The sequence below is a fragment of the Heteronotia binoei genome, chromosome 9 (assembly GCF_032191835.1).
Source record: "Heteronotia binoei isolate CCM8104 ecotype False Entrance Well chromosome 9, APGP_CSIRO_Hbin_v1, whole genome shotgun sequence".
NCBI lineage: Eukaryota > Metazoa > Chordata > Lepidosauria > Squamata > Gekkonidae > Heteronotia > Heteronotia binoei.
In genome coordinates, this window is record NC_083231.1 from 46,736,827 (window position 1) to 46,756,790 (window position 19,964).

General features: G+C 47.3%; 1 protein-coding gene across 1 annotated transcript in view; it reads left to right on the forward strand.

Moving 5' to 3' along the window:
- The window catches only part of DDX60 (DExD/H-box helicase 60), a 150,529-nt gene that overhangs the window by 55,713 nt on the left and 74,852 nt on the right, over nt 1-19,964 (forward strand). The window contains exons 17-19 of the mRNA XM_060246552.1: nt 629-778; nt 1,200-1,319; nt 17,231-17,326. Of these exons, the coding sequence (XP_060102535.1) occupies nt 629-778; nt 1,200-1,319; nt 17,231-17,326 (366 nt within the window). The remainder of the gene's footprint in view (nt 1-628; nt 779-1,199; nt 1,320-17,230; nt 17,327-19,964) is intronic.

Genomic DNA, 19,964 nt, shown 5'->3' on the forward strand with positions numbered 1-19,964 from the left:
TAGCTAGGTTTTCTATATCTATTTTGTAGCTAGATTTTTTTTTTTGTATTTAGTGTAGAACTATGAGTTATGCATAGCTGTGTGATTTTTAGAAGCTCAGGCTGATGCTTCATTTTTAAGGGGAAAGATGGTTAGAGGTGAAGAGTTTCATTCAGCTCAGCTCCTTTTCACATAGCTGTTTTTATCTCTGATGGGAAGAAGATATGGATATCCTCATATAGGTGAAAACAGTTTGGTGGGGGCAAGTTTTGTTGGTAAATTAGCTGATAAAAATGGTTACCCAAGATACTAACAACAGCTGTTTTTTTGTGACCTGACAAGAAAAATATTTTACATTTATACTCCAGCATTTATTCAATGATATCAAGGTGACATCTATGTTTGGGTGATCCAGTTTTTCTTCACAACAGTTCTGTGAGTTAGGAGAGAATAGAGGCCCAGGTTCATCCATTAAGGTTAACAGGGCCAAATAGCACAAAATGAGTGCTATTAGTTGGTCTAAAATACCCAAAGGCAAAAATTTTTTATTAACATAATCACATTTTACTGTTTACTTTTATATGCAAATGTAAGCAAAAAAGAAAGATTGTGGAAATAAGAGTGTTATAATACTACTCTTTATCTTTAGAGGGAACTTCTTGACATTGTGGATAATAATGAGTCTGCAGTAATTGTTGCTCCGACATCATCAGGAAAAACATATGCTTCTTACTACTGCATGGAGAAAATCCTGAGAGAGAGTGATGATGGTGTGGTTGTGTATGTTGCCCCTACAAAGGTAGGAAATGACTTATTAATTTAATCCATTTGGAATTCCTTTGAAAGTATATAATTTACATGGGCAATCTGTAAATGCATTGTTGTATTGCTTCTATTCAGGTAAGGATGAAATCCTGAACTTCTTACTGAAGTTCACAGGAAGAACTGATAGGCATAGATCCCATGCAAAATAATTTGTTATTTGCTACTCAGTATCATGAAATATTCATTCTCTGTCTAACCTATACCTGACCAAGCCATGTTGGGCATGTGGATTTATTTTAATTATATTACAGAGAAATTGTATAAAGATTTTTTTTTACATTTTGACTTTAAATAAACCTAAATGGCATGGTTTAAAGTACACATACATACTTGTATTTTCTAGCAGTTTATTTTTCATTTCATGTATTCTATTATGCTATTTTCCCCTAATTCAGGCTCTTGTAAATCAAGTATGGGCTACCATTGATAATCGATTTAACAAAGCACTGCCCTCTGGCCTGACAGTCTGTGGTGTTTTCACACGAGATTATCGCCATGATGCTTTAAATAGTCAGGTAAGTCATACATTATGCCTAGCAAGCACATTTAACAACTTGGTAGGGAAAGCAATAATATATTTGTAGTACAATGTAAAAAGTATCATTAAAGTCAAATGTTCTCTCACATTTTGCATTAAACTAAAAGTATTATTAAATAAGTAAGACTCAATTCTGTTACTTTGTAAAAACTCCATTTTCAATCTATTCCTAGCCAGCAATTCATATAACTGATATTTCTCTAATATGTACCTATTCAAAACTTTATGCTCTAAAATTCCCCTAATGTGTAGAACTTTTACCTTGGACCACTTTAATCACCTGACTTCAGTGCTACAGGAAGTGAGAGACATTACCTATTCCCATCGTTTCTACTCCTGCCAACAGAAAGCTGCTGAAACAGTGGAACATATGTTATTATACTGCCTCTTTTACAAGGACATTTGTTCCATATCTCTCACCCCTGTTCTATCTGAGTTCCAAGGATAAATTCTATGCATATCTCATTCTTGATTGCCAGGGTAATGACTATCTGTAAAGTGGCTATATTCTGTGCTGAGCCTTTGACCATAAGAAAGCATATATCCCAAACCTTTTACTAAGCTTTTACCTATAATTATAGAAGCATAGAGTTGGAAGGGACCTCCAGGGTTATTTAGTCCCAGCCCTCTGCACAATGCAGGAACTTCACACATACATACCTCCCACACATACATCTCCAGTGACTCCTGCTTCATCCCCAGAAGATTGCAAAAAACCTCCAGGATACCTTGCCAAACTGACCTGGAGAAAAATTGCTGACTGACCTCAAAGTGTCAATCATTAAATAAGTAAGTATAAGATAGGGCCACAAGAACTAAATACTGATGCAACCCTTCCTGCCCTCCTTCTCACGATCTGCCTAATTCACAGAATCTGTGTTGCTGTCAGATGGCCATCAAGCCTCTATTTAAAAAACCTCCAAGGAAGAAGAGCCCACCACCTTCCACTGAAGAAGTGCTCTGTTGGGAAGTTCTTCCCATTGTTTAGCCAGAAACTCTTTTGAATTAATTTCAAACTTCTGGTTCTGATCCAACCTTCTGGGACAACAGAAAACAATTCTGCACCATCCTCTTGAAGGTGATCATATCACCTCTCAGTCATCTCCTCATTCATTTTATTTGTTATTTGTTTTAGCTCCGTTTTCTAGCCTGTCAAGATCATCCTGTATCCTGTCTCTGTCTTTTACTATATTTGCAACTCCGTTCAATCTAGAATCATTTGCATCCAAATCATTCATAAGACAGGTCCGAGGCACTCCACTTGTCACTCCTCTCAAAGAGGATAAGGAACGATTAACAAGCACTCTTTGGGTGCAGTCTGTCAACCAGTTCTATAACCTAACAGTAAGAGGATCCAAACCACATTTTACCAACTTGTCAACAAGAATTATATGTGGAACCTTATCAAAAGCCTTACTGAAGTCAAGATAAACTATGACTACAGCATTCCCCTGATCTCAAAAAAAGATGATTTGTTCTTGAGAAAAACCAGTGCTGGCTCTTAGTAATTACAGCTATCTTTTCTAAATGTTCCAGAACTGACTGATGATTTGTTACAAAATTTTTCCAAGTGTAAATGTCAAGGTGACAGTAGTTACCTGGATCCTCCTTTTCCCCCTTCTTGAAGATGGGGATAACATTCGCCCTTCTCCAATCTTCTGGTACCTCACCTGTTCTCCAAGAATTCTCAGAAATGATGGACAGAAATTACATCTGCAGGTTCTTTTAGTACCCTTGGATGTAGTTCATTTGGCTCCAAGAACTGATTTTCCTTTGAAGAAACTAGGTGTTTATGTACTATACCTATGCTGATTCTAGACTGCAACTGCCTTCCCTCATCATATATTATGTTTCTGCCATGTTGAACACCATTTCCCTTACAAGAAGAAGACTGAGGAAAAGTAGAAATTAAGCAGTTCTGCCTGTTCTTCATCACCTGTTAAAATTTCACTTTCTTGTCCTTACAATGGGCCTACCATTTCCTTGCTCTTTTTCTTACTTTGTACATAAAAAAGAACTCTTTTTTGTTGTTTTTAGCATCTCTCACTAGAGCTCATACTGAGCGTTAACTTTCCTAACTCTTTCTCTACTACCACTGGTTATTTGTTTATATTCATTCTTCCATTTCCTAAATAAGTCTTTTTATTTCTCAAGCTGTTTAAGAAGCTACCTTGGCTTCTTTAGCGTCCTCCCATTTTTCTTTCTCATAGAATCATTTGTGATTGTACCTTCAATCTTTTATTTTTAAGAAATTCCCACTCCTCCTAAACTCCATTCTCCTTAAGTATTTCTGACCATGGGATTTTACCTAGCATCACTCTAAATTTGTCAAAATTTGCTTGCCTGAAGTCCAACTTATGTGTCTGACTATGTACAGCTTTTCCCTCCCCCAAGACTGTAAATTCCAACATCACATGGTCACTACTGCCCAAGGTGCCCATTACTTCCACTTCATCAATCAATTCTTCCCTGTTAGTGAGAATCAAATCCAAGATAGCAGATCCCCTTGTTTCCTTTGCCACTTTCTGGAAAAGGACGTTGTCAAAAAAGACAAGTCAGGAATTTATCAGACCTTTAGTTTTTATCAGAGCTGGACTTCCAACATATGTCTGAGTAACATAAATCTCCCTTCTCTTTGAGAACTTTTCAGTCTGTTGTAGGATTATTTCATCCAAGTCCCCATCCTGACTTTGTGATCTATAGCAGATCCCCACCATAATATCACTGTTAATCTTCTTCGTGGTCTCTGTGCATCACACTGATGGGATAAGGCGCCAGCGCCGATCTCGATCGGTAAACTTGAAAGCTGCGGATTTCTGCGCCGACGTCCCAGTGCGCATGCCCAGAAGCCCCACTTCGCATGCCCACTGAGGCGGGAGCGGACATCCTGCCAGTTCTCTTCTGACTGCCGTGCTGATCAGTCGATCTTTCCTCGCCTCAGTCGGTGAACTTAAGTTATTCATAGAATTAGAATCTTGTTAGAATTGTAGTTATTGTAGTTAGTTAGTAGTAGTACTTAGTTAGTTAGATAGTTAGATTGTTGTTCGTTTCGGGGAGACCGGGGGCCAGAAGAACTTTCCCGCTTTTTCCAGACCCCGCCCCTTCCCGTCCCCTTCTACCCCAGCCGTCCTTTCCTCCATCCTCGCATGGAAAGACGGTGGGGATTTTTCAGAAGGTGCTCCAAGTGTGGGAGTAAAATAGCCCCACCAGATGGGCATTCGCTGTGCCTGCTGTGCCTCGGAGAGCTGCTCAGAACCGACTCCTGCTTGCATTGTGCCAAGTTCTCGAAGCAAACTAAGAAGAACAGAGCAGCAAGGCTTGCGGCAGCCCTCATGGAGCAGACGCTTTCCCCTCGAAGGATGACCACAGAACGGGCTGAGTAGCCCACTGCTACCGCTGAACCATCGACAGTGGTCGATGCCGATCATCTCCCTTCCGACGCCGATCGCCCCCCTTCCGACGCCGATCGCCCTAACAAACGTCCGGGCTCGGCTGTTGTGTCGGAATCCTCCACGCCTGCTAAACGGCATAAGGAGGATAAGGGAGTGCACGTGAAGAAGAAAAAGAAAATCAAGAGACCGGATAAGCCGAAACATAGCAAATCCGTCTCCCCAGCTTCTCCGACTTCGCCATCAGACCCGACGGCACCGATCATCCCGCCACTGAAGCTATTTGCCTCTCCGGGTCATCGGGCAAGTCCCTTGATCGCTTTGATGTCGACTGAACTAGTCATCTCCTCAGATTCAGGCCAGGAGATTGAGCTAGCGCAGCACTCTGGTACCGAGAGGAGCCCTCCAGATCGAGCCCAAACCTTTCGATCTCGAAGCCCGCTTCCTCGGTGTCGAGTGCAAGAACTATGGCATCGATCCCCGAGAAGCCGCTCTCCGCGACACCGCGAGGTTGAGCTTTCACCGCACCACCGCCCCCCCACTCAGATTCCCTGGGATCAGAGGCAGTGGCAGTACCTGCATGGAGCGTACCCCATGCAACCCTCCTTTCCCTGGCTTCCTCCACGTCAGATGGAATGGGATCAGTTGTCTGAGGCGTCCTATCGGCCCCGAACATCATACCGACCACCAAGACGAGCTCCATCGGCTTCGGTATCGAAGCCACCCGATGTCGAACTGACCAAACATCATTGAGAGCATGGTCAGCGGGTCTCTTCAGAAAGAGCAAAGTCTGGCTCCGCGGACCCTGTATCACCCCCAGCTCCACACCTGTCTGAGCATTCCGACTCGCCGGACGCGTCTCCTAGATCTGCTGAAGGGTCTTCTCAGGAGGAGCAAGAGACATCTTCACTGGGGGAACCCTCCCCATCACAAAAGATAATGGAGGAGCAGCCTATTTTGTCGTTGGAGGATTTAAAATCCTATGGAGACCTCATTAAGCGAATGGCCCAGTCGTTGTCTTTCACCACGGTCCAACCACAACCAGTCATTACTGTCAGAACTTGTAACTTTGCTTTCTTTGCTTTAACCAAACTGACTCCATGGTGTAACTTAGAAAGCTTGACAGCGGTCATTGACCCAGGCCTCTCTGCTATGCCAAATATTTAGGGCAGTAAGGCAGGCGGCAGAGAGTCTCTGCTTAACATCCACAGGTGCCCTTTGAAGCCAGACCGTTTGGCCTTCGCAATAGGGGGGCATCCTCCTTTGCTGATAACGAAGGCTGGGAAGAAGAGACAACCATTTGAGACCATGTGAATTATTGTTTTATTATGCTTTGCTGTGGGCATAAAATGTAACCAACTGCCCAGAATCGCCATTACTGTTATTTCGTTACTATAGTACTGTAGTTCTTCAAATAAAGATCCTAACTTGCAACAAGTATTGGACTCTTCTGAAGTTCATCCAAGTTCTGACATTATAACAGTAATCCTTTTGTTTGGGCTTATCGGAACTGGCAACCTGGCCCCATGGCGGCACTGGCACCAGACAACGGAGAGCCCAATATCCCACCAGACGAGGAACCCCTCGACCCGAAGGTAACTGGCGCGAGGAGGAAGATTAAAGTCCCCGCGCCGTTTTCCGTCGATGCCTTCCCCTCACGAACCTGGAGCCCGAGGAAGTCTACGGCCGCTATGGAGGCCACGGAGCAACGCTACCGACTCATCGCCACGGGCGGGGGAGAAGGGGACGAGGACGAGCCCAGAGACGAGGGGCTCGGGACTTATGGCGGAGGGGACCCGATCCGAACACTACGCAACGAGTTGTTCGATTGGGTGAGAGAGATCCACGACGAGGTTCATGCCTCCAGGACCCTGATGGCAGAGGAGATGCAGCAGAACCTGGGAGCGGTCTGCGACCAGATCCGCACGCTCCAAGGGGTCGTGGCAGCAGGACAAATCCCGGGGGGGGGTCCGGCGGGTCCTCCGGCCGGCGCGCCGGCCGGACCCCCGGCAGGGCCCCCCGCGGGGCCGCCGGCTGGTCCTCCAGCGGGACCCCCCGCGGGGCCGCCGGCCGGTCCCCCAGCAGGGCCCCCCGCGGGGCCGCCAGCCGGACCTCCAGCAGGACCCCCGGTTGGGCCCCCGGCCGGTCCTCCAGCAGGTCCCCCGGCTGGACCACCCGCAGGACCGCCAGCCGGCCCTCCGGCGGGACCCCCGGCCCCACCACCCAGTGGGCCGGTGGCTCCGGTAGTTCCTGCTCCCGTCGCCCCGGCCAGAGGGGACGGGGGAGGACACCGGGAGCTGAAGATTACCTTCAACGGAGACGGGGAAGTGGTGGAATACTTTATGATCCAGTGCAACACGTTTTTCACGCACTGGGGAGCAGGGTACCCCACGGAAGCAAGCCGCGTAGACCACATCGCCTCCAGACTGAGAAGACCGGCTCAAAAATGGTACGTGGGGCTCTACACGGGCGGAAACCCAAGCTAGCCACCGTGGCCGACTTCCTACAGGCGATGCTCCGTCAGTACGGAGACCCCCTGCGAGAAGAGAAAGCCATCGCGGCCCTACAAAGGATAGAGCAAGGCAACCGCACCACCCGAGAGTACGCTACCGAGTTTATGGGCTACTGCGCGGCAGCCAGGGGATGGAATGAAGTAATGAAATACACCGCGTTCAAGAACGGCCTGAATGCGAACATCTTAGACCGGTGCTACCACCAGGGAAGACCAGACACCCTGGTAGGATGGATCCAACTGGCCGGGGAGGTAGAGACCGACCTCCAGCACGTCGGGATGCGACGCCAGCAACAGAGCAAAAAGGGAGGAAGGTCGAGCCCCTCGCCGAGCAAGATGGAGGGGAAGCGGGGCCCCGCAACCTCAACCCCCTCGACCGCGGCGCGGAAGTGCTTCAGGTGCGGGGATCCGAATCACCTGGCCGCAAACTGTCCAGGGAAGCCAACACCAACTCCGACGCAGCCCAAACCGACGCCCACCGCACCGAAGAAGAAAGGCGGTCGAGCGAAGGAGCCCAGTCGGGGCACCGTCGCCACTTCCTTGGCGATTGACGAGGATATTACCACCATAGAAGAATCCAGCGAGGAGTCCTGGGATCAGGAGTCGGCGGGAAACGACAGCGACCTGCTTTAATCAGTGCCGCGAAGCAGGTCGATAAACGCCGGCACTACTGACGGTGAGAGTTACCGGGGGGCTATTGTTCATGGCGGTCACCCTTCTGAACCCCAACTTGAAAAGATTTATGCACGCCCGGGCCCTAATTGACTCGGGGTGCACAAGGGACATTATCACCCCCCGCTTGGTGGAAGCGCTGGGGTTTGCCACGTCCCCCCTTCCCCACCCCATCCAATTTGAACAAATGGACGGGTCACCAATGAGGGGGGAACCGTGCACCCTAGAGACCCAGGCCACCCCCGTGGGAACTGAAGAACACTGGGGGGTGGAAACTTTTGTCATAGCCCCTTCCTGCTCTTTCGATGTGGTGGTAGGATCGGGATGGCTAGCAAGACACCAACCGGACATTCGATGGGCCGAGCAAATAGTGCGGTTCCCGGATTGGCGGTGTGAGCACCACCACTGGAGACCCGAGTGGGGCCCGAAAGCACCCCCGCAGAATGAGAGACTCTGCCTCACCCTCGAAGAGATAGGATCGATCCCCAAAGAATACAGGGACTTGAGGAAAGCCTTTAGCGAGCGGGAGGCGGACGAACTCCCCCCGCACCGCCCCACAGACTGTGCTATCGAACTCATTCCCGGGCAGACTCTACCAAAGGCAAAACTGTATTCTATGGGTTGGGCAGAGAAAGCGGAACTGAGAAAATTCATTGACAAAAATTTGAAACGGGGCTTCATTCGACCAGCCACGGCCCCCCATGCAGCCCCTGTACTGTTCCGCAAGAAAAAGGATGGGGGGCTTAGACTTTGCACAGATTTTCGCGGGATAAACGGGATTTCTATGTCCAAACGCAGAGGAGGGAAACCCCCCGGCCACCTCGTCCCTCTCCCCACGGCTAGCCGACCCTGGGCTGTGGTGTCGATGGACTTTATAGTGGAACTTCCCCCCTCCCAGGGGAAAACAGTGATACTGGTGGTGGTTGACACTTTTTCAAAACAAGCCCACTTCATCCCTTGCAAGAAATTACCCACCGCTAAAAGATTGGCCCAACTTTTCTTTAATCACGTGGTCCGCCTACACTCATTCCCCGAGAAGGTCATTAGCGACCGCGGGCCACAGTTCGTTGCTAACTTCTGGCGGGAGTTCTGCAAGCTAGCCGGCATCGAACAAGGGCTTAGCTCAGCCTACCACCCGCAAACGGACGGACAGACGGAGAGGGTAAATGGGCTTCTCGAACAATACTTAAGGTGTTACATCAATTACCAACAAACAAATTGGGTAGAGCTGCTGCCGTTCGCAGAATATGGATACAATAACAGCCTCCATAGTTCCACCAAAACCTTCCCCTTCCAAATAGTCAACGGCTACGAAGGGAAGCCTTTCCCAAACCTCCCCCTTCCGGCAGGACCAAAAGAACCCACCTCTTGCCTCCAGTGGTGGGAGGGGTGGAAAGTGATTCAAGAAAACCTGGAAGAGGCAAAACGGGAGTATAAGCGGCACTTTGACAAGAAGCATGCCCCGCAGTGGGAAATGAAGGAGGGAGAGACAGTGTTCCTATCTACCAAAAACTTGCCCCTTCCGCAAGGGTGCCGCAAACTTGCCCTCAAGTATCTAGGACCCTTCAAAATAAAGAAAGTTATCAATAAAGTAACTGTAGAACTGGAGTTACCCAAATCCCTCAGTAAGATCCACCCTGTTTTTCATTGCAGCCTTCTTCGCAAGGATCCTGGAGCTACGCAATTCCATCCTCGCCCCCCGGAACCGCCTCCGACACTAGTGAAGGGGCAGAGTCATCATGAGGTGTTAGATATACTAGATTCTAGGGTCCGGAGGGGGGTGTTGTACTATCTGATCAGATGGAAATATTTCCCCCCTAGCTGTGATGAATGGGTAAAAGCTACTGATGTATCTGCACCGCAATTGCTCAAAAAGTTTCACCTACTGTACCCACACAAGCCCAAGCCAAAGAGCTTAGGGGGGGCAGTATGTCAGAACTTGTAACTTTGCTTTCTTTGCTTTAACCAAACTGACTCCATGGTGTAACTTAGAAAGCTTGACAGCGATCATTGACCCGGGCCTCTCTGCTATGCCAAATATTTAGGGCAGTAAGGCAGGCGGCAGAGAGTCTCTGCTTAACATCCACAGGTGCCCTTTGAAGCCAGACCGTTTGGCCTTCGCAATAGGGGGGCATCCTCCTTTGCTGATAACGAAGGCTGGGAAGAAGAGACAACCATTTGAGACCATGTGAATTATTGTTTTATTATGCTTTGCTGTGGGCATAAAATGTAACCAACTGCCCAGAATCGCCATTACTGTTATTTCGTTACTATAGTACTGTAGTTCTTCAAATAAAGATCCTAACTTGCAACAAGTATTGGACTCTTCTGAAGTTCATCCAAGTTCTGACATTTACAGATAATGTCTTCAACATAGTTCAGATTGACACATCCACTGCAGTGGCTTTACCCCTCACCAACGTCATGCTGCACACTGCAAAATCCTTGTGGGAGAAGCCGGCTTCTACACCTGTATTGTCTCGTCAGCTGGACCACATGTACCGCATTCAGGAGTCCAGTGCAGAATTCCTTTACAATCACCCTAAACCGAATTCAGTTGTGGTATCTTCATCCTCCAAGGCGAAGAAGACTCACTCAACTCCTCCTGATAAGGAGGGGAAGAAGTTGGACAACATTGGAAGGAGGCTGTATTCAGCAGGGTCTCTGGGAGTGAAAATTGCCAACTACACAGCCTGTATGGGCCGGTATCAATACGCCCTGTGGGATCAGATGTCAAAGCTCCTGCCTAGCCTTCTGGAACATAGCAGAAATGCTCTTAAGAAGATCCAAAGGGAGGGAATGACTCTGGCCAAGCAGCAGCTAAACTCGGCCAAACACTCGAGCGACACCTGTGCCAATACCTTGACTACAGCCATTGCCCTAAGACGCCATTCCTGGTTGTGCTCCACAGCCCTCCAACCAGATACCCAGGCCTACAATGAAGATTTACCATTTGATGGCACCGGGCTTTTCAGCTCGACTACCGATACAGTATTGCAGGAGATGGATAAGAGTATTAAAACATCCAGTAATTTGGGAGTCTCTACACCTCGCTCCCAATCAAAGAGGCAATGGCCAAAACCTTGGAATAGGAAACCATATTCCAAATCTCTGGATCAACCTTTGCGTCCAAAGCCTACATCATCTTTCTCCAAGCCGCCGTATACGGGCAAACCGAAATATTCTCCGCCTTTGACTCAGTCTGCTCAACAGAAAGGTCCTAAACATCCTAAGCAGGGACTTTGACTGCCTTTTGGCCCCTCTCCCATCCCAGTCTTCCGCTATGGGCCATACCCGCCTTTTCCCATTCTTTCTGGCATGGTCCAAAATTACGTCGGACCAGTGGGTCCTCGGCATAATCAGGCGGGGTTATGTCATCGAATTCTACCGGAATCCACCCACTCCCACTTTTGTCTCCACCAACTCTGCAGGCACCTTAAGAGAAGAAGTCCAATCCCTTCTCCTAAAGAATGCCATCGAACAGGTTCCTCCACACCAAAGAGGTCTCGGGTTCTACTCCCATTACTTTGCAGTTCCAAAAAGGGACAGAGGTCTTCGTCCCATCATGGACCTTCGGGCTCTGAACTTGTTTATCACCTACCACAAGTTCAGAATGACCTCTTTGCCCAACATTCTCCCTCTGCTCAACCGTGGGGATTGGATGGCCATGCTGGACCTAAAGGACGCGTATTTCCATATTTCCATCCATCCCCTCCACAGGAAGTTTCTATGTTTCACAATTGGAACAGACCATTTTCAGTACCGTGTACTGCCCTTTGGCCTCTCTACGGCCCCCAGGGTCTCACCAAGACTATGGTGGTAATCGCAGCTCATTTGCGTTTACAGGGTATAACCCTGTTTCTGTACACAGATGATTGGCTCCTTGTGGCGGGGTCAAGGGCCACTCTGTTGCAGCACATCACCACCACACTTTCTCTTCTGCGGGAACTGGGCCTGCAGGTGAATCAAAAGAAATCGCATCTTCAGCCCTCTCAGAGGGTTCCGTTCATCGGTGCTATTCTGGACTCCCTTGCTTGCAAGGCTTTCCTCCCACCAAACCGGGCAGACTATATAGTACAGCTAGTCCGCTCGTTCCATCGCAATCTAACGGTCACTGCCCGTCAAGTCTGTTAGAGAATATGCACGCAGCAGAAGACGCTGAAGAAGAGGGACAGGCAAACACAGGAATTAATAGACAAGAGAGACAACTGTATTCAACAGTGGAATATATTTACCAGGACAGTATCCAATATTCAGAGTCGTTGCCAGGCCAAGGTCATACACAGTAATCAGTACACACTTCAGTAGATAACAGTATAGACCAGTAAGTATACACAGCACGATGCAAGCACAGTAGCACAGGATCAACACCAGCAGTGTTCGCTGCCACCCGGACGGTGAGTCTCATAGTACCCACAATCCTTACAAGCAGGAAGAGCAAGCTCACTGAGCTTCCCGAAATACACACATCAATCATGCAAGCTCACCAGAGGTTGCATCAGCTCTGTGAGTCAGCACAAAGTCTAATTACAGGTGAGGTCATTCCACCTTACCTCAGTAACAGGTAACAGCTGGGCCATGATGCAGCATGACTCAGCATGACATTGCAGAAACAACATTACTATTACTAAGATGGAGTCAGTCAGCCATTTTAGGACTGATTTCCAACAAAGTCCAGCGGCTGCTGGGTCTTATGGCCGCTACCACCTCTGTTCTGGTCTTCGCAAGGATGCGTATGAGAACCCTGCAGCTTTGGTTCCTAAAGCACTTCAGATGCAATCGAGACTCCCCTTCGTGCCTACTGACCATCCCTCCAGAGATCCTGTCATCCCTCACCTGGTGGGCACAAAAGCATCACCTGATGGAGGGCGCGCCCTTTCACAGAGCGTCCCCGGCAGTCACAATAACCTCAGATGCATCTCTGTGGATGGGGTGCGCATATGACCAGTCTGTGTTGGGGACAGATGGCCCTGGCACCACGCACACCACCACATAAATTTTTTTAGAGCTTCTAGCGATTTTCCATGCCATCCAGTCATTTCAGACGCTTCTCAGAGGCAAGACAGTAGCCATCATGACAGACAACTACAGTGATGGCATATATCAATAAGCAAGGAGGCACGGTCTCCTGCAGACTCTGCCTGCTTGCCCTGAGCATATGGGAGATGTGCATTTCGATGGGGGTGTCATTGGTGGCGACTCACCTTCCGGGGGACTTGAATGTCTGTGCAGACTTCCTCAGTCAGGGGGGAGCCTCGCTTCACGAGTGGGAGCTCAATTGGGAGTTTCTGCAACCCATTTTTCAGCGCTGGGGAACGCCCGTGCTGGATGTGTTTGCCACCTGCAACAACAGAAAGTGCAAACTCTTCTGCTGCAGGGGAGGGGCGGATCCCTTGTCCCTCGGGGATGGTCTCCTCATTCCGTGGAATCACCACCGTGTGTACATGTTTCCTCCGATCCCCTTAATCACCAGGGCGGTACAGAAGATCCTAAGGGAGGGACCAGTGGGCATCCTCATGACGCCATGGTGGCCCAGACAACATTGGTTCCCCCCTAGTCCTTTGTCTCGCCAACAGAGTGTTTCACCACTTTCCTCAGACCCCAAATGTTCTTCTTTCGCACGGAGGGCAGGTAGTGCATCACGATGTTGCACACCTAAAGCTAACTGCCTGGTGCCTACACGGAAAGCTTACTCATATAAGTGGGCGAAATTTGTTCAGTTTTTCTCTGAGGGTGCCCGGGACCTGTCTGCGGCAGGTTTGCCTACGATTTTTGACTTTCTTCTCTCCCTTTTGGACAAGGGGTTAACAGTCTCATCGTTACGCATTTATTTGGCAGCCATTTTGGCTTATCATTCCCAGCTTGATGGACATTCCGTTTTCACTCACCCTGATACTAAGCACTTCCTTAAGGGTATTGCTAGATTGTACCCGGCGGTGCGACAGCCTACTCCAGCTTGGGACTTACCTCTGGTCCTTCAGGCACTGTCGGGAAAGCCCTTCGAGCCGATGGCTACTTGTTCTTTCCAATTGTTGGCTTGGAAAACGGCCTTTCTAGTAGCTATCACGTCTGCAAGATGGGTGGGTGAGCTAGCGGCTCTTCGATGCGACGCTCCTTATTTGTGTTTCACCAGGGAAGGTGTGATTCTTCGGCCTGACATCACCTTCCTCCCCAAGGTGAGCTCGTCATTTCATTTGAACACGGAGATTTACTTGCTGGTGTATTTCCCTAATCCAGCTACGGACTCTGAGCGCAGGCTGCATGCCTTGGACGTTAAGCGGGCTCTGGCGTTCCATCTGCATCATGTGCAGCCCTCTTGGAGGGACTCCAGACTTTTTGTTTCCTATGCCCAGTCTTCCTTTGGGCAGAGGATTTCGTCGCAAAGGCTGTCTAAGTGGATAACGGAAACCATCAGACTTTGTTACCTACTGAGTAAAAAGCCTCTTCCAGGACCCATTCGGGCTCACTCTACCCGAGCCATGGCGACTTCGGCAGCGTTTATGAAGGGTGTTCCATTCCAGGACATCTGCAAAGCTACCACCTGGTCCTCCGCGCATACCTTCATGAGTCACTATGCGCTGGATTTACGTGTACGCCAGGAGTCTTCTGTGGGCCGTGTGGTTCTGCAATCTATTTCCTGCTGATGGACCGTTGCACCTTCCTCCAGGTAGGATTTTGGCTTGTTAATCTCCCATCAGTGTGATGCACAGAGACCACGAAGAAGATGATCTTCGAGTGGTCATCTGTGCAGTCACACTACCCTCCCTCCTTCCCCTCTGCGGATGGTCCATCTCTGGGCTTACGCAGCGGTCAGAAGGAACTGGTGGGATGTCCGCTCCCATCTCAGTGGGCATGCACACTGGGGCTTCTGGGCATGTGCACTGGGACGTCGGCGCGGAAATCCGCAGCTTTCAAGTTTACCGATCGAGATCAGCGCTGGCGCCTTATCCCATCAGTGTGACTGCACAGATGACCACTCAAAGATCATCAGTTACAGTAAGAAACCTGTTTTTTCTTACTCCTTTTATTTCTACCCAGAGACTCTAAACTGAACTGCTGTGCTCAGGTTAGGGTCCAGAGTAGGGTTGCCAAGTCCAATTCAAGAAATATCTGGGGACTTTGGGGGTGGAGCCAGGAGACATTGGGGGCAGAGCCAGGAACAAGGATGTGACAAGCATAATTGAACTCCAAGGGAGTTCCAGCCATCACATTTAAAGGGGCAGCACACCTTTTAAAATGTCTTCCTTCCATAGGAAATATTGAAGGATAGGGGCACCTTCTTTTGGGGCTCATAGTATTGGACCCCCTGGTCCAATCATTTTGAAACTTGGGGGGTGCTTTGGGGAGAGGCACTAGATACTATACTGAAAATTTGGTGCTTCTACCTCAAAACACAGCTCCCCCAGAGTCCCTAAAACCTCCAGATCAATTTCCCATTATACCTTATGAGAATCAATCTCCACATAGGGAATAATGAAGTGCTCAGCAGACGTTTCCCTCCCCCCCCACACACACACACACCGTTTCTGGCAACTCTGAAGTGAGGGATTGGCCTCTCTACTAACAAGTTGCTGCCAACTTCTTCAAAGTAACACAGACACACCATCCCAAAAGGAAGCCTTTCCAATCAGAGACTGAAGCCTCTGGAAGCGAAAAGGCACAAGGTCCTCTGGGGGTGGGGCTTCCTCCCGCTGGCCAGCTGACTGGAAGTGGGAAGGAGCCTGGGAAAGTGGAATAACCCCCGATGGGACCTGGGGATTGGCAAGCCTAGCTCAGGTTCACGTATTTTCTCACAAATATATACTTCACATATAATGCTATGCCTCCACACTTTCTTATTTGTCTGTCCCTTTTAAATAAGTTGTATCCCTGAATCCCAATTGTGAGATTTCACCAAGTTTCAGTAATGTCAACTCCCTGTATTAGGACTTCCAGTTTGGTGTAGTGGTTAAGTGTGCAGACTCTTATTGGGGAGAACTGGGTTTGATTCCCCACTCCTCCACTTACAGCTGCTGGAATGGCCTTGGGTTAGCCATAGCTATTGCAGGAGTTGTCCTTGAAAGGGCAGCTGCTGTGAGAGCCCTCTCAGCGCCACCCACCTCACAGGGTGTTTGTTGTGTCGGGGGGAGAAGATATGGAAGATTGTAAGCACTGTGAGTCTCTGATTCAGAGAGAAGGGCAGGGTATAAATCTTCAGTCTTCTTCTTGTTGTTGTTTCTCATAATCTGTGCATTAGTGTAGACACATTGGAATCCATGTTTCATTCACTCTGAGGTTTTTATTCCTTATGTATCTGTGAATTAATGTTACCTAATGCATGTGCCACTCCCTGCAAAACTTTAGCATTCTTATTTCCAGACTCTGGCCCTGCTCTGGAAACTCCAGCAGGTGCAGATCGCAGTAGTCTGGTTGTTTGCATTGAGGCCGACACAGGTGCGGATGCATCCAGTGCTGCGTGAACTACTCTGGCTACCTCTCGAGTACCGGATCTGGTTCAAGGTGTTGGTCCTTACCTTTAAGGCCCTTTATAGCCAGTGGCCTGCATATCTTTGGGATTGCCTCTCTCCATATGAATCCCCCCTAGGTTGAGGTCTGCTGCTCAACATCTTCTCATAGTTCCTGGTCCTAAGGACGCTCGGCTGACTTCAACAAGAGCCAGGGCCTTTTCGGTCTGGGCCCCTACCTGGTGGAATGAGCTCCCGCTAGAGATCTGGGCCCTGCAGAACTTATCAAGGAGCTCTTCCTCCAGGCTTTTAATTAAGCCAGCGGGCGTCCTTTGAAGGTCATCACTTCCCCCAGCATTTCACCATTATGGTGTAATGTTACGCTGTTAGCCATCAGCTACATGCTGTTGGGTGGTTTTGCCACCTATGTCTGTAAGATTGTTTACTGTGCTACTCCTATTTTGTAATGTCTGTTTTAATGATATTATTATAATTCTGTTGTTTTATTGTTGTAAGCCACCCTGAGCCTGCTTGTGGAATAGGGTGGGATATAAATCCAAAAATTAAATCAAATTAAATTATTGGCATAATACTAGGCTTTGAACTGTTGTCTCATTCCCCCATACAATTTTGTTTAAAGACCTCCATATTAGGTTAGCAAGGTTCTTACCAATGAGTATAATCAGTTGTATCTATAAGGTTATGAATTTTACCCTTATATTTTAATTATATACTTGCATGTACACTTTACTAGTAAGCTGCTTGACTGATCTTATATTGAAATTCTGCTGCTGATATTAAACTCTAATTAAAATGTTTTATTTTGATGTTAAGCTGTTATTATATATTTATAAAATGTCTTCTGTTTCAGATACTGGTAACAGTTCCTCAATGTTTAGAAATCTTACTTCTTTCGCCTCATCGCCAAAAGTGGGCCCAAAAGATAAGATATGTTATATTTGATGAGGTATATATTCCTGCATTCTATTTAATGGAATACTTCCCTGTGCATGTAACGTTTATTCATTTTCCATCTTCTCATGAAGCCTCACATTGGGACTGCACATGTGCAGGCCGGCCATGGGCATATCATTTCTAGCTAGAAAACTCCAAAGAGGAGGTGCCCCACCCCTTTTGGAGCTGGTGCATACATGGAATTCCCACCCAACACACCTCATGCTTTATGGGCAGAAGCCAACTTTCCTTAGTTCTTTTTTCGCTGCTGCAAGGATAGAAGGCTTTCTAACATGGACTGTTGATTTTTTTTGCTTCATCATCTTTGGGATGAATAAACTCATCCATTGAGAACTGGTTGTTGTACTCCACCTAGAGTCTATGTTGGGACGTAAGCCCCTTTACTGGGGACCCCTCCCCCATTGTGTCAAGTTTATGACCTCTTGTTATGGCATCCAAGACACTCTTTTTAAAATGTTCAAAATGTGGAACAAAAATTGCATACAGTGACTAGCATGAACTTTGCCTTCTGTGCCTAGGAGAAGCCCACAATGTTGGAGCTTGGGCAATCTATCAGTGCTTTACTCCCAAGGCCTGGTCAGATAGGGCCTCTAGGCTGCTCTGTGGGAGAAGGCTTTGTCTTCCTCGATTCCTACCAAGGAGACTCTGTGTTCCAATGTGTTCCATCTGGCTCTGACTAATGAAACTCACTCTGGACTCGGGTCGCCAATCTACAGATGGGGTCAGGGGATCCCCTGGTTTGGAGACCGTCCCCCTGCTTCAGGGTTGTCAGAAAGCGGGGGGAGGGGAGGGAAATGTCTTCTGGGAACTCTATTATTCCCTATGGAGATTTATTCCCATTGAAAATCATGGAGAATTGATCTGTGGGTATCTGGGGCTCTGGGGAAGCCTGTTTTTTGGGGTAGAGGCACCAAATTTTCAGTATAGCATCTAGTGCCTCTCCCCAAAATACCCTCCAAGTTTCAAAATGATTGGACAAGGGGGTCCAATTCTATGAGCCCCAAAAGAAGGTGCCCCTATCCTTCATTGTTTCCTATGGAAGGAAGGAATTGAAAAGGTGTGCTGTCCCTTTAAATGTGATGGCCAGAACTCCCTTTGGAGTTCAATTATGCTTGTCACAGCCTTGATCTTGGCTCCACCCCTAATGTCTCCTGGCTCCACCCCCAAAGTCCCCAGATAGTTCTTGAATTGGACTTGGCAACCCTACTCTGGACCCACCATTTGTCTCTTTGGTTCCTTTGGGCCCAACTATCACAAAGGCTCTGATGCCTCCCAAAAGGGCTGCTTTATCTGCCCTCAGAAAAGGCACACATTTGCCTTCTCTGGGACCATTGACTAAGATCCAGTTACAGCAAAACCTCCAGTAAAGAGGCATCAAAATTGAAGCATTAGGGCAAGGTTGAGGCTGGAATGTGCCAAGTCTTTTAAGAGTATGGTGGCAGATCAGGACGTCATCCTAATTCCCCTGTGCATCTGTCAGAAGATCTTGGCTCCTTGGCCAGTTCCTTTTTGGATGTAGATGGAGACCAACCTAGCATCTGCAGAACCCTCAGAATGATGGCCTCACTTATCTTTTCAGTCTGCAATTCTCACTCAGCATTCGTGTTGTGTGGCACCATCCTATTTAAATAGATCGGCAGGACATCGCCCTCAAATTTTAGAGGGGCATGTGAATGCAAGGGGATACATGGACACTCCGCACTGGTTCCGTTGCAGTCTCTGTACCACAACTCTGAAGAAATTTCCATGGCATTAATTTATCATGATTTATTAGTCTTTAATCAAGGTGACTGTAAAATAAAACCATGGGAAGATTTACTAAAGGAAGGGTATAATTAACATTTTTAAAATCACAAATATTAGAAAGATTTAGAATGAATAAATGATGATGGTTTTGAAGAAGCTAGGACTGTATATAAAATAGAATTATGCACAAATGATTACCATGTTATTGCTAAAATGTACAAACTTTTGTTGAAATATGAAATAGAAGAAAAACAAGGTGAAAGATGGTATAATAAAATGGGTTAAATTTTTTGGATATGATATACAAATGGAACAATGGGAAAGAATGTGGGTGAAAGGTTTGAATTTCACATTTAAGTATTAATCTTAAAGAAAATTGTTATAAAATGATGTTTCATTGGTATATGTCCCCAGATAAATTGGCCCAAATATATACAAAGACTACGAATAAGTGTTGGAAATGTGAACAACATGAAGGGACATTTTAACAATGTGGACTTGCAATAAAGCTAAGAAATTTTGGATATAAATATATTCAGTAATACAAAAGATTTTAAAAACCAACATACAAATGAAGCTGAAAACTTTTCTTCTCAGACTGATGGACAGACAGATTAAAAATAGTCATGGAAATTTGTTTTTAATATATAGCAGCAGCAAGGTTACTTTATAGACAGAACTAGAAATCTATGAAGTTACCCATGGTAGAAGACTGGTGGCTAAAAGTGCTGGACTTAGTGGAAATGGCTAAACATACTCCTTTGATTAGAGAAAAAACTACATTTTTGGCTAATTGGAAATCCTTTATTGACTTTCTTAATGCAAAGGAAGAAAGTGAACATGATTTGTGAATATGTTGAATGAAAATAATGTTAATAGAAAAG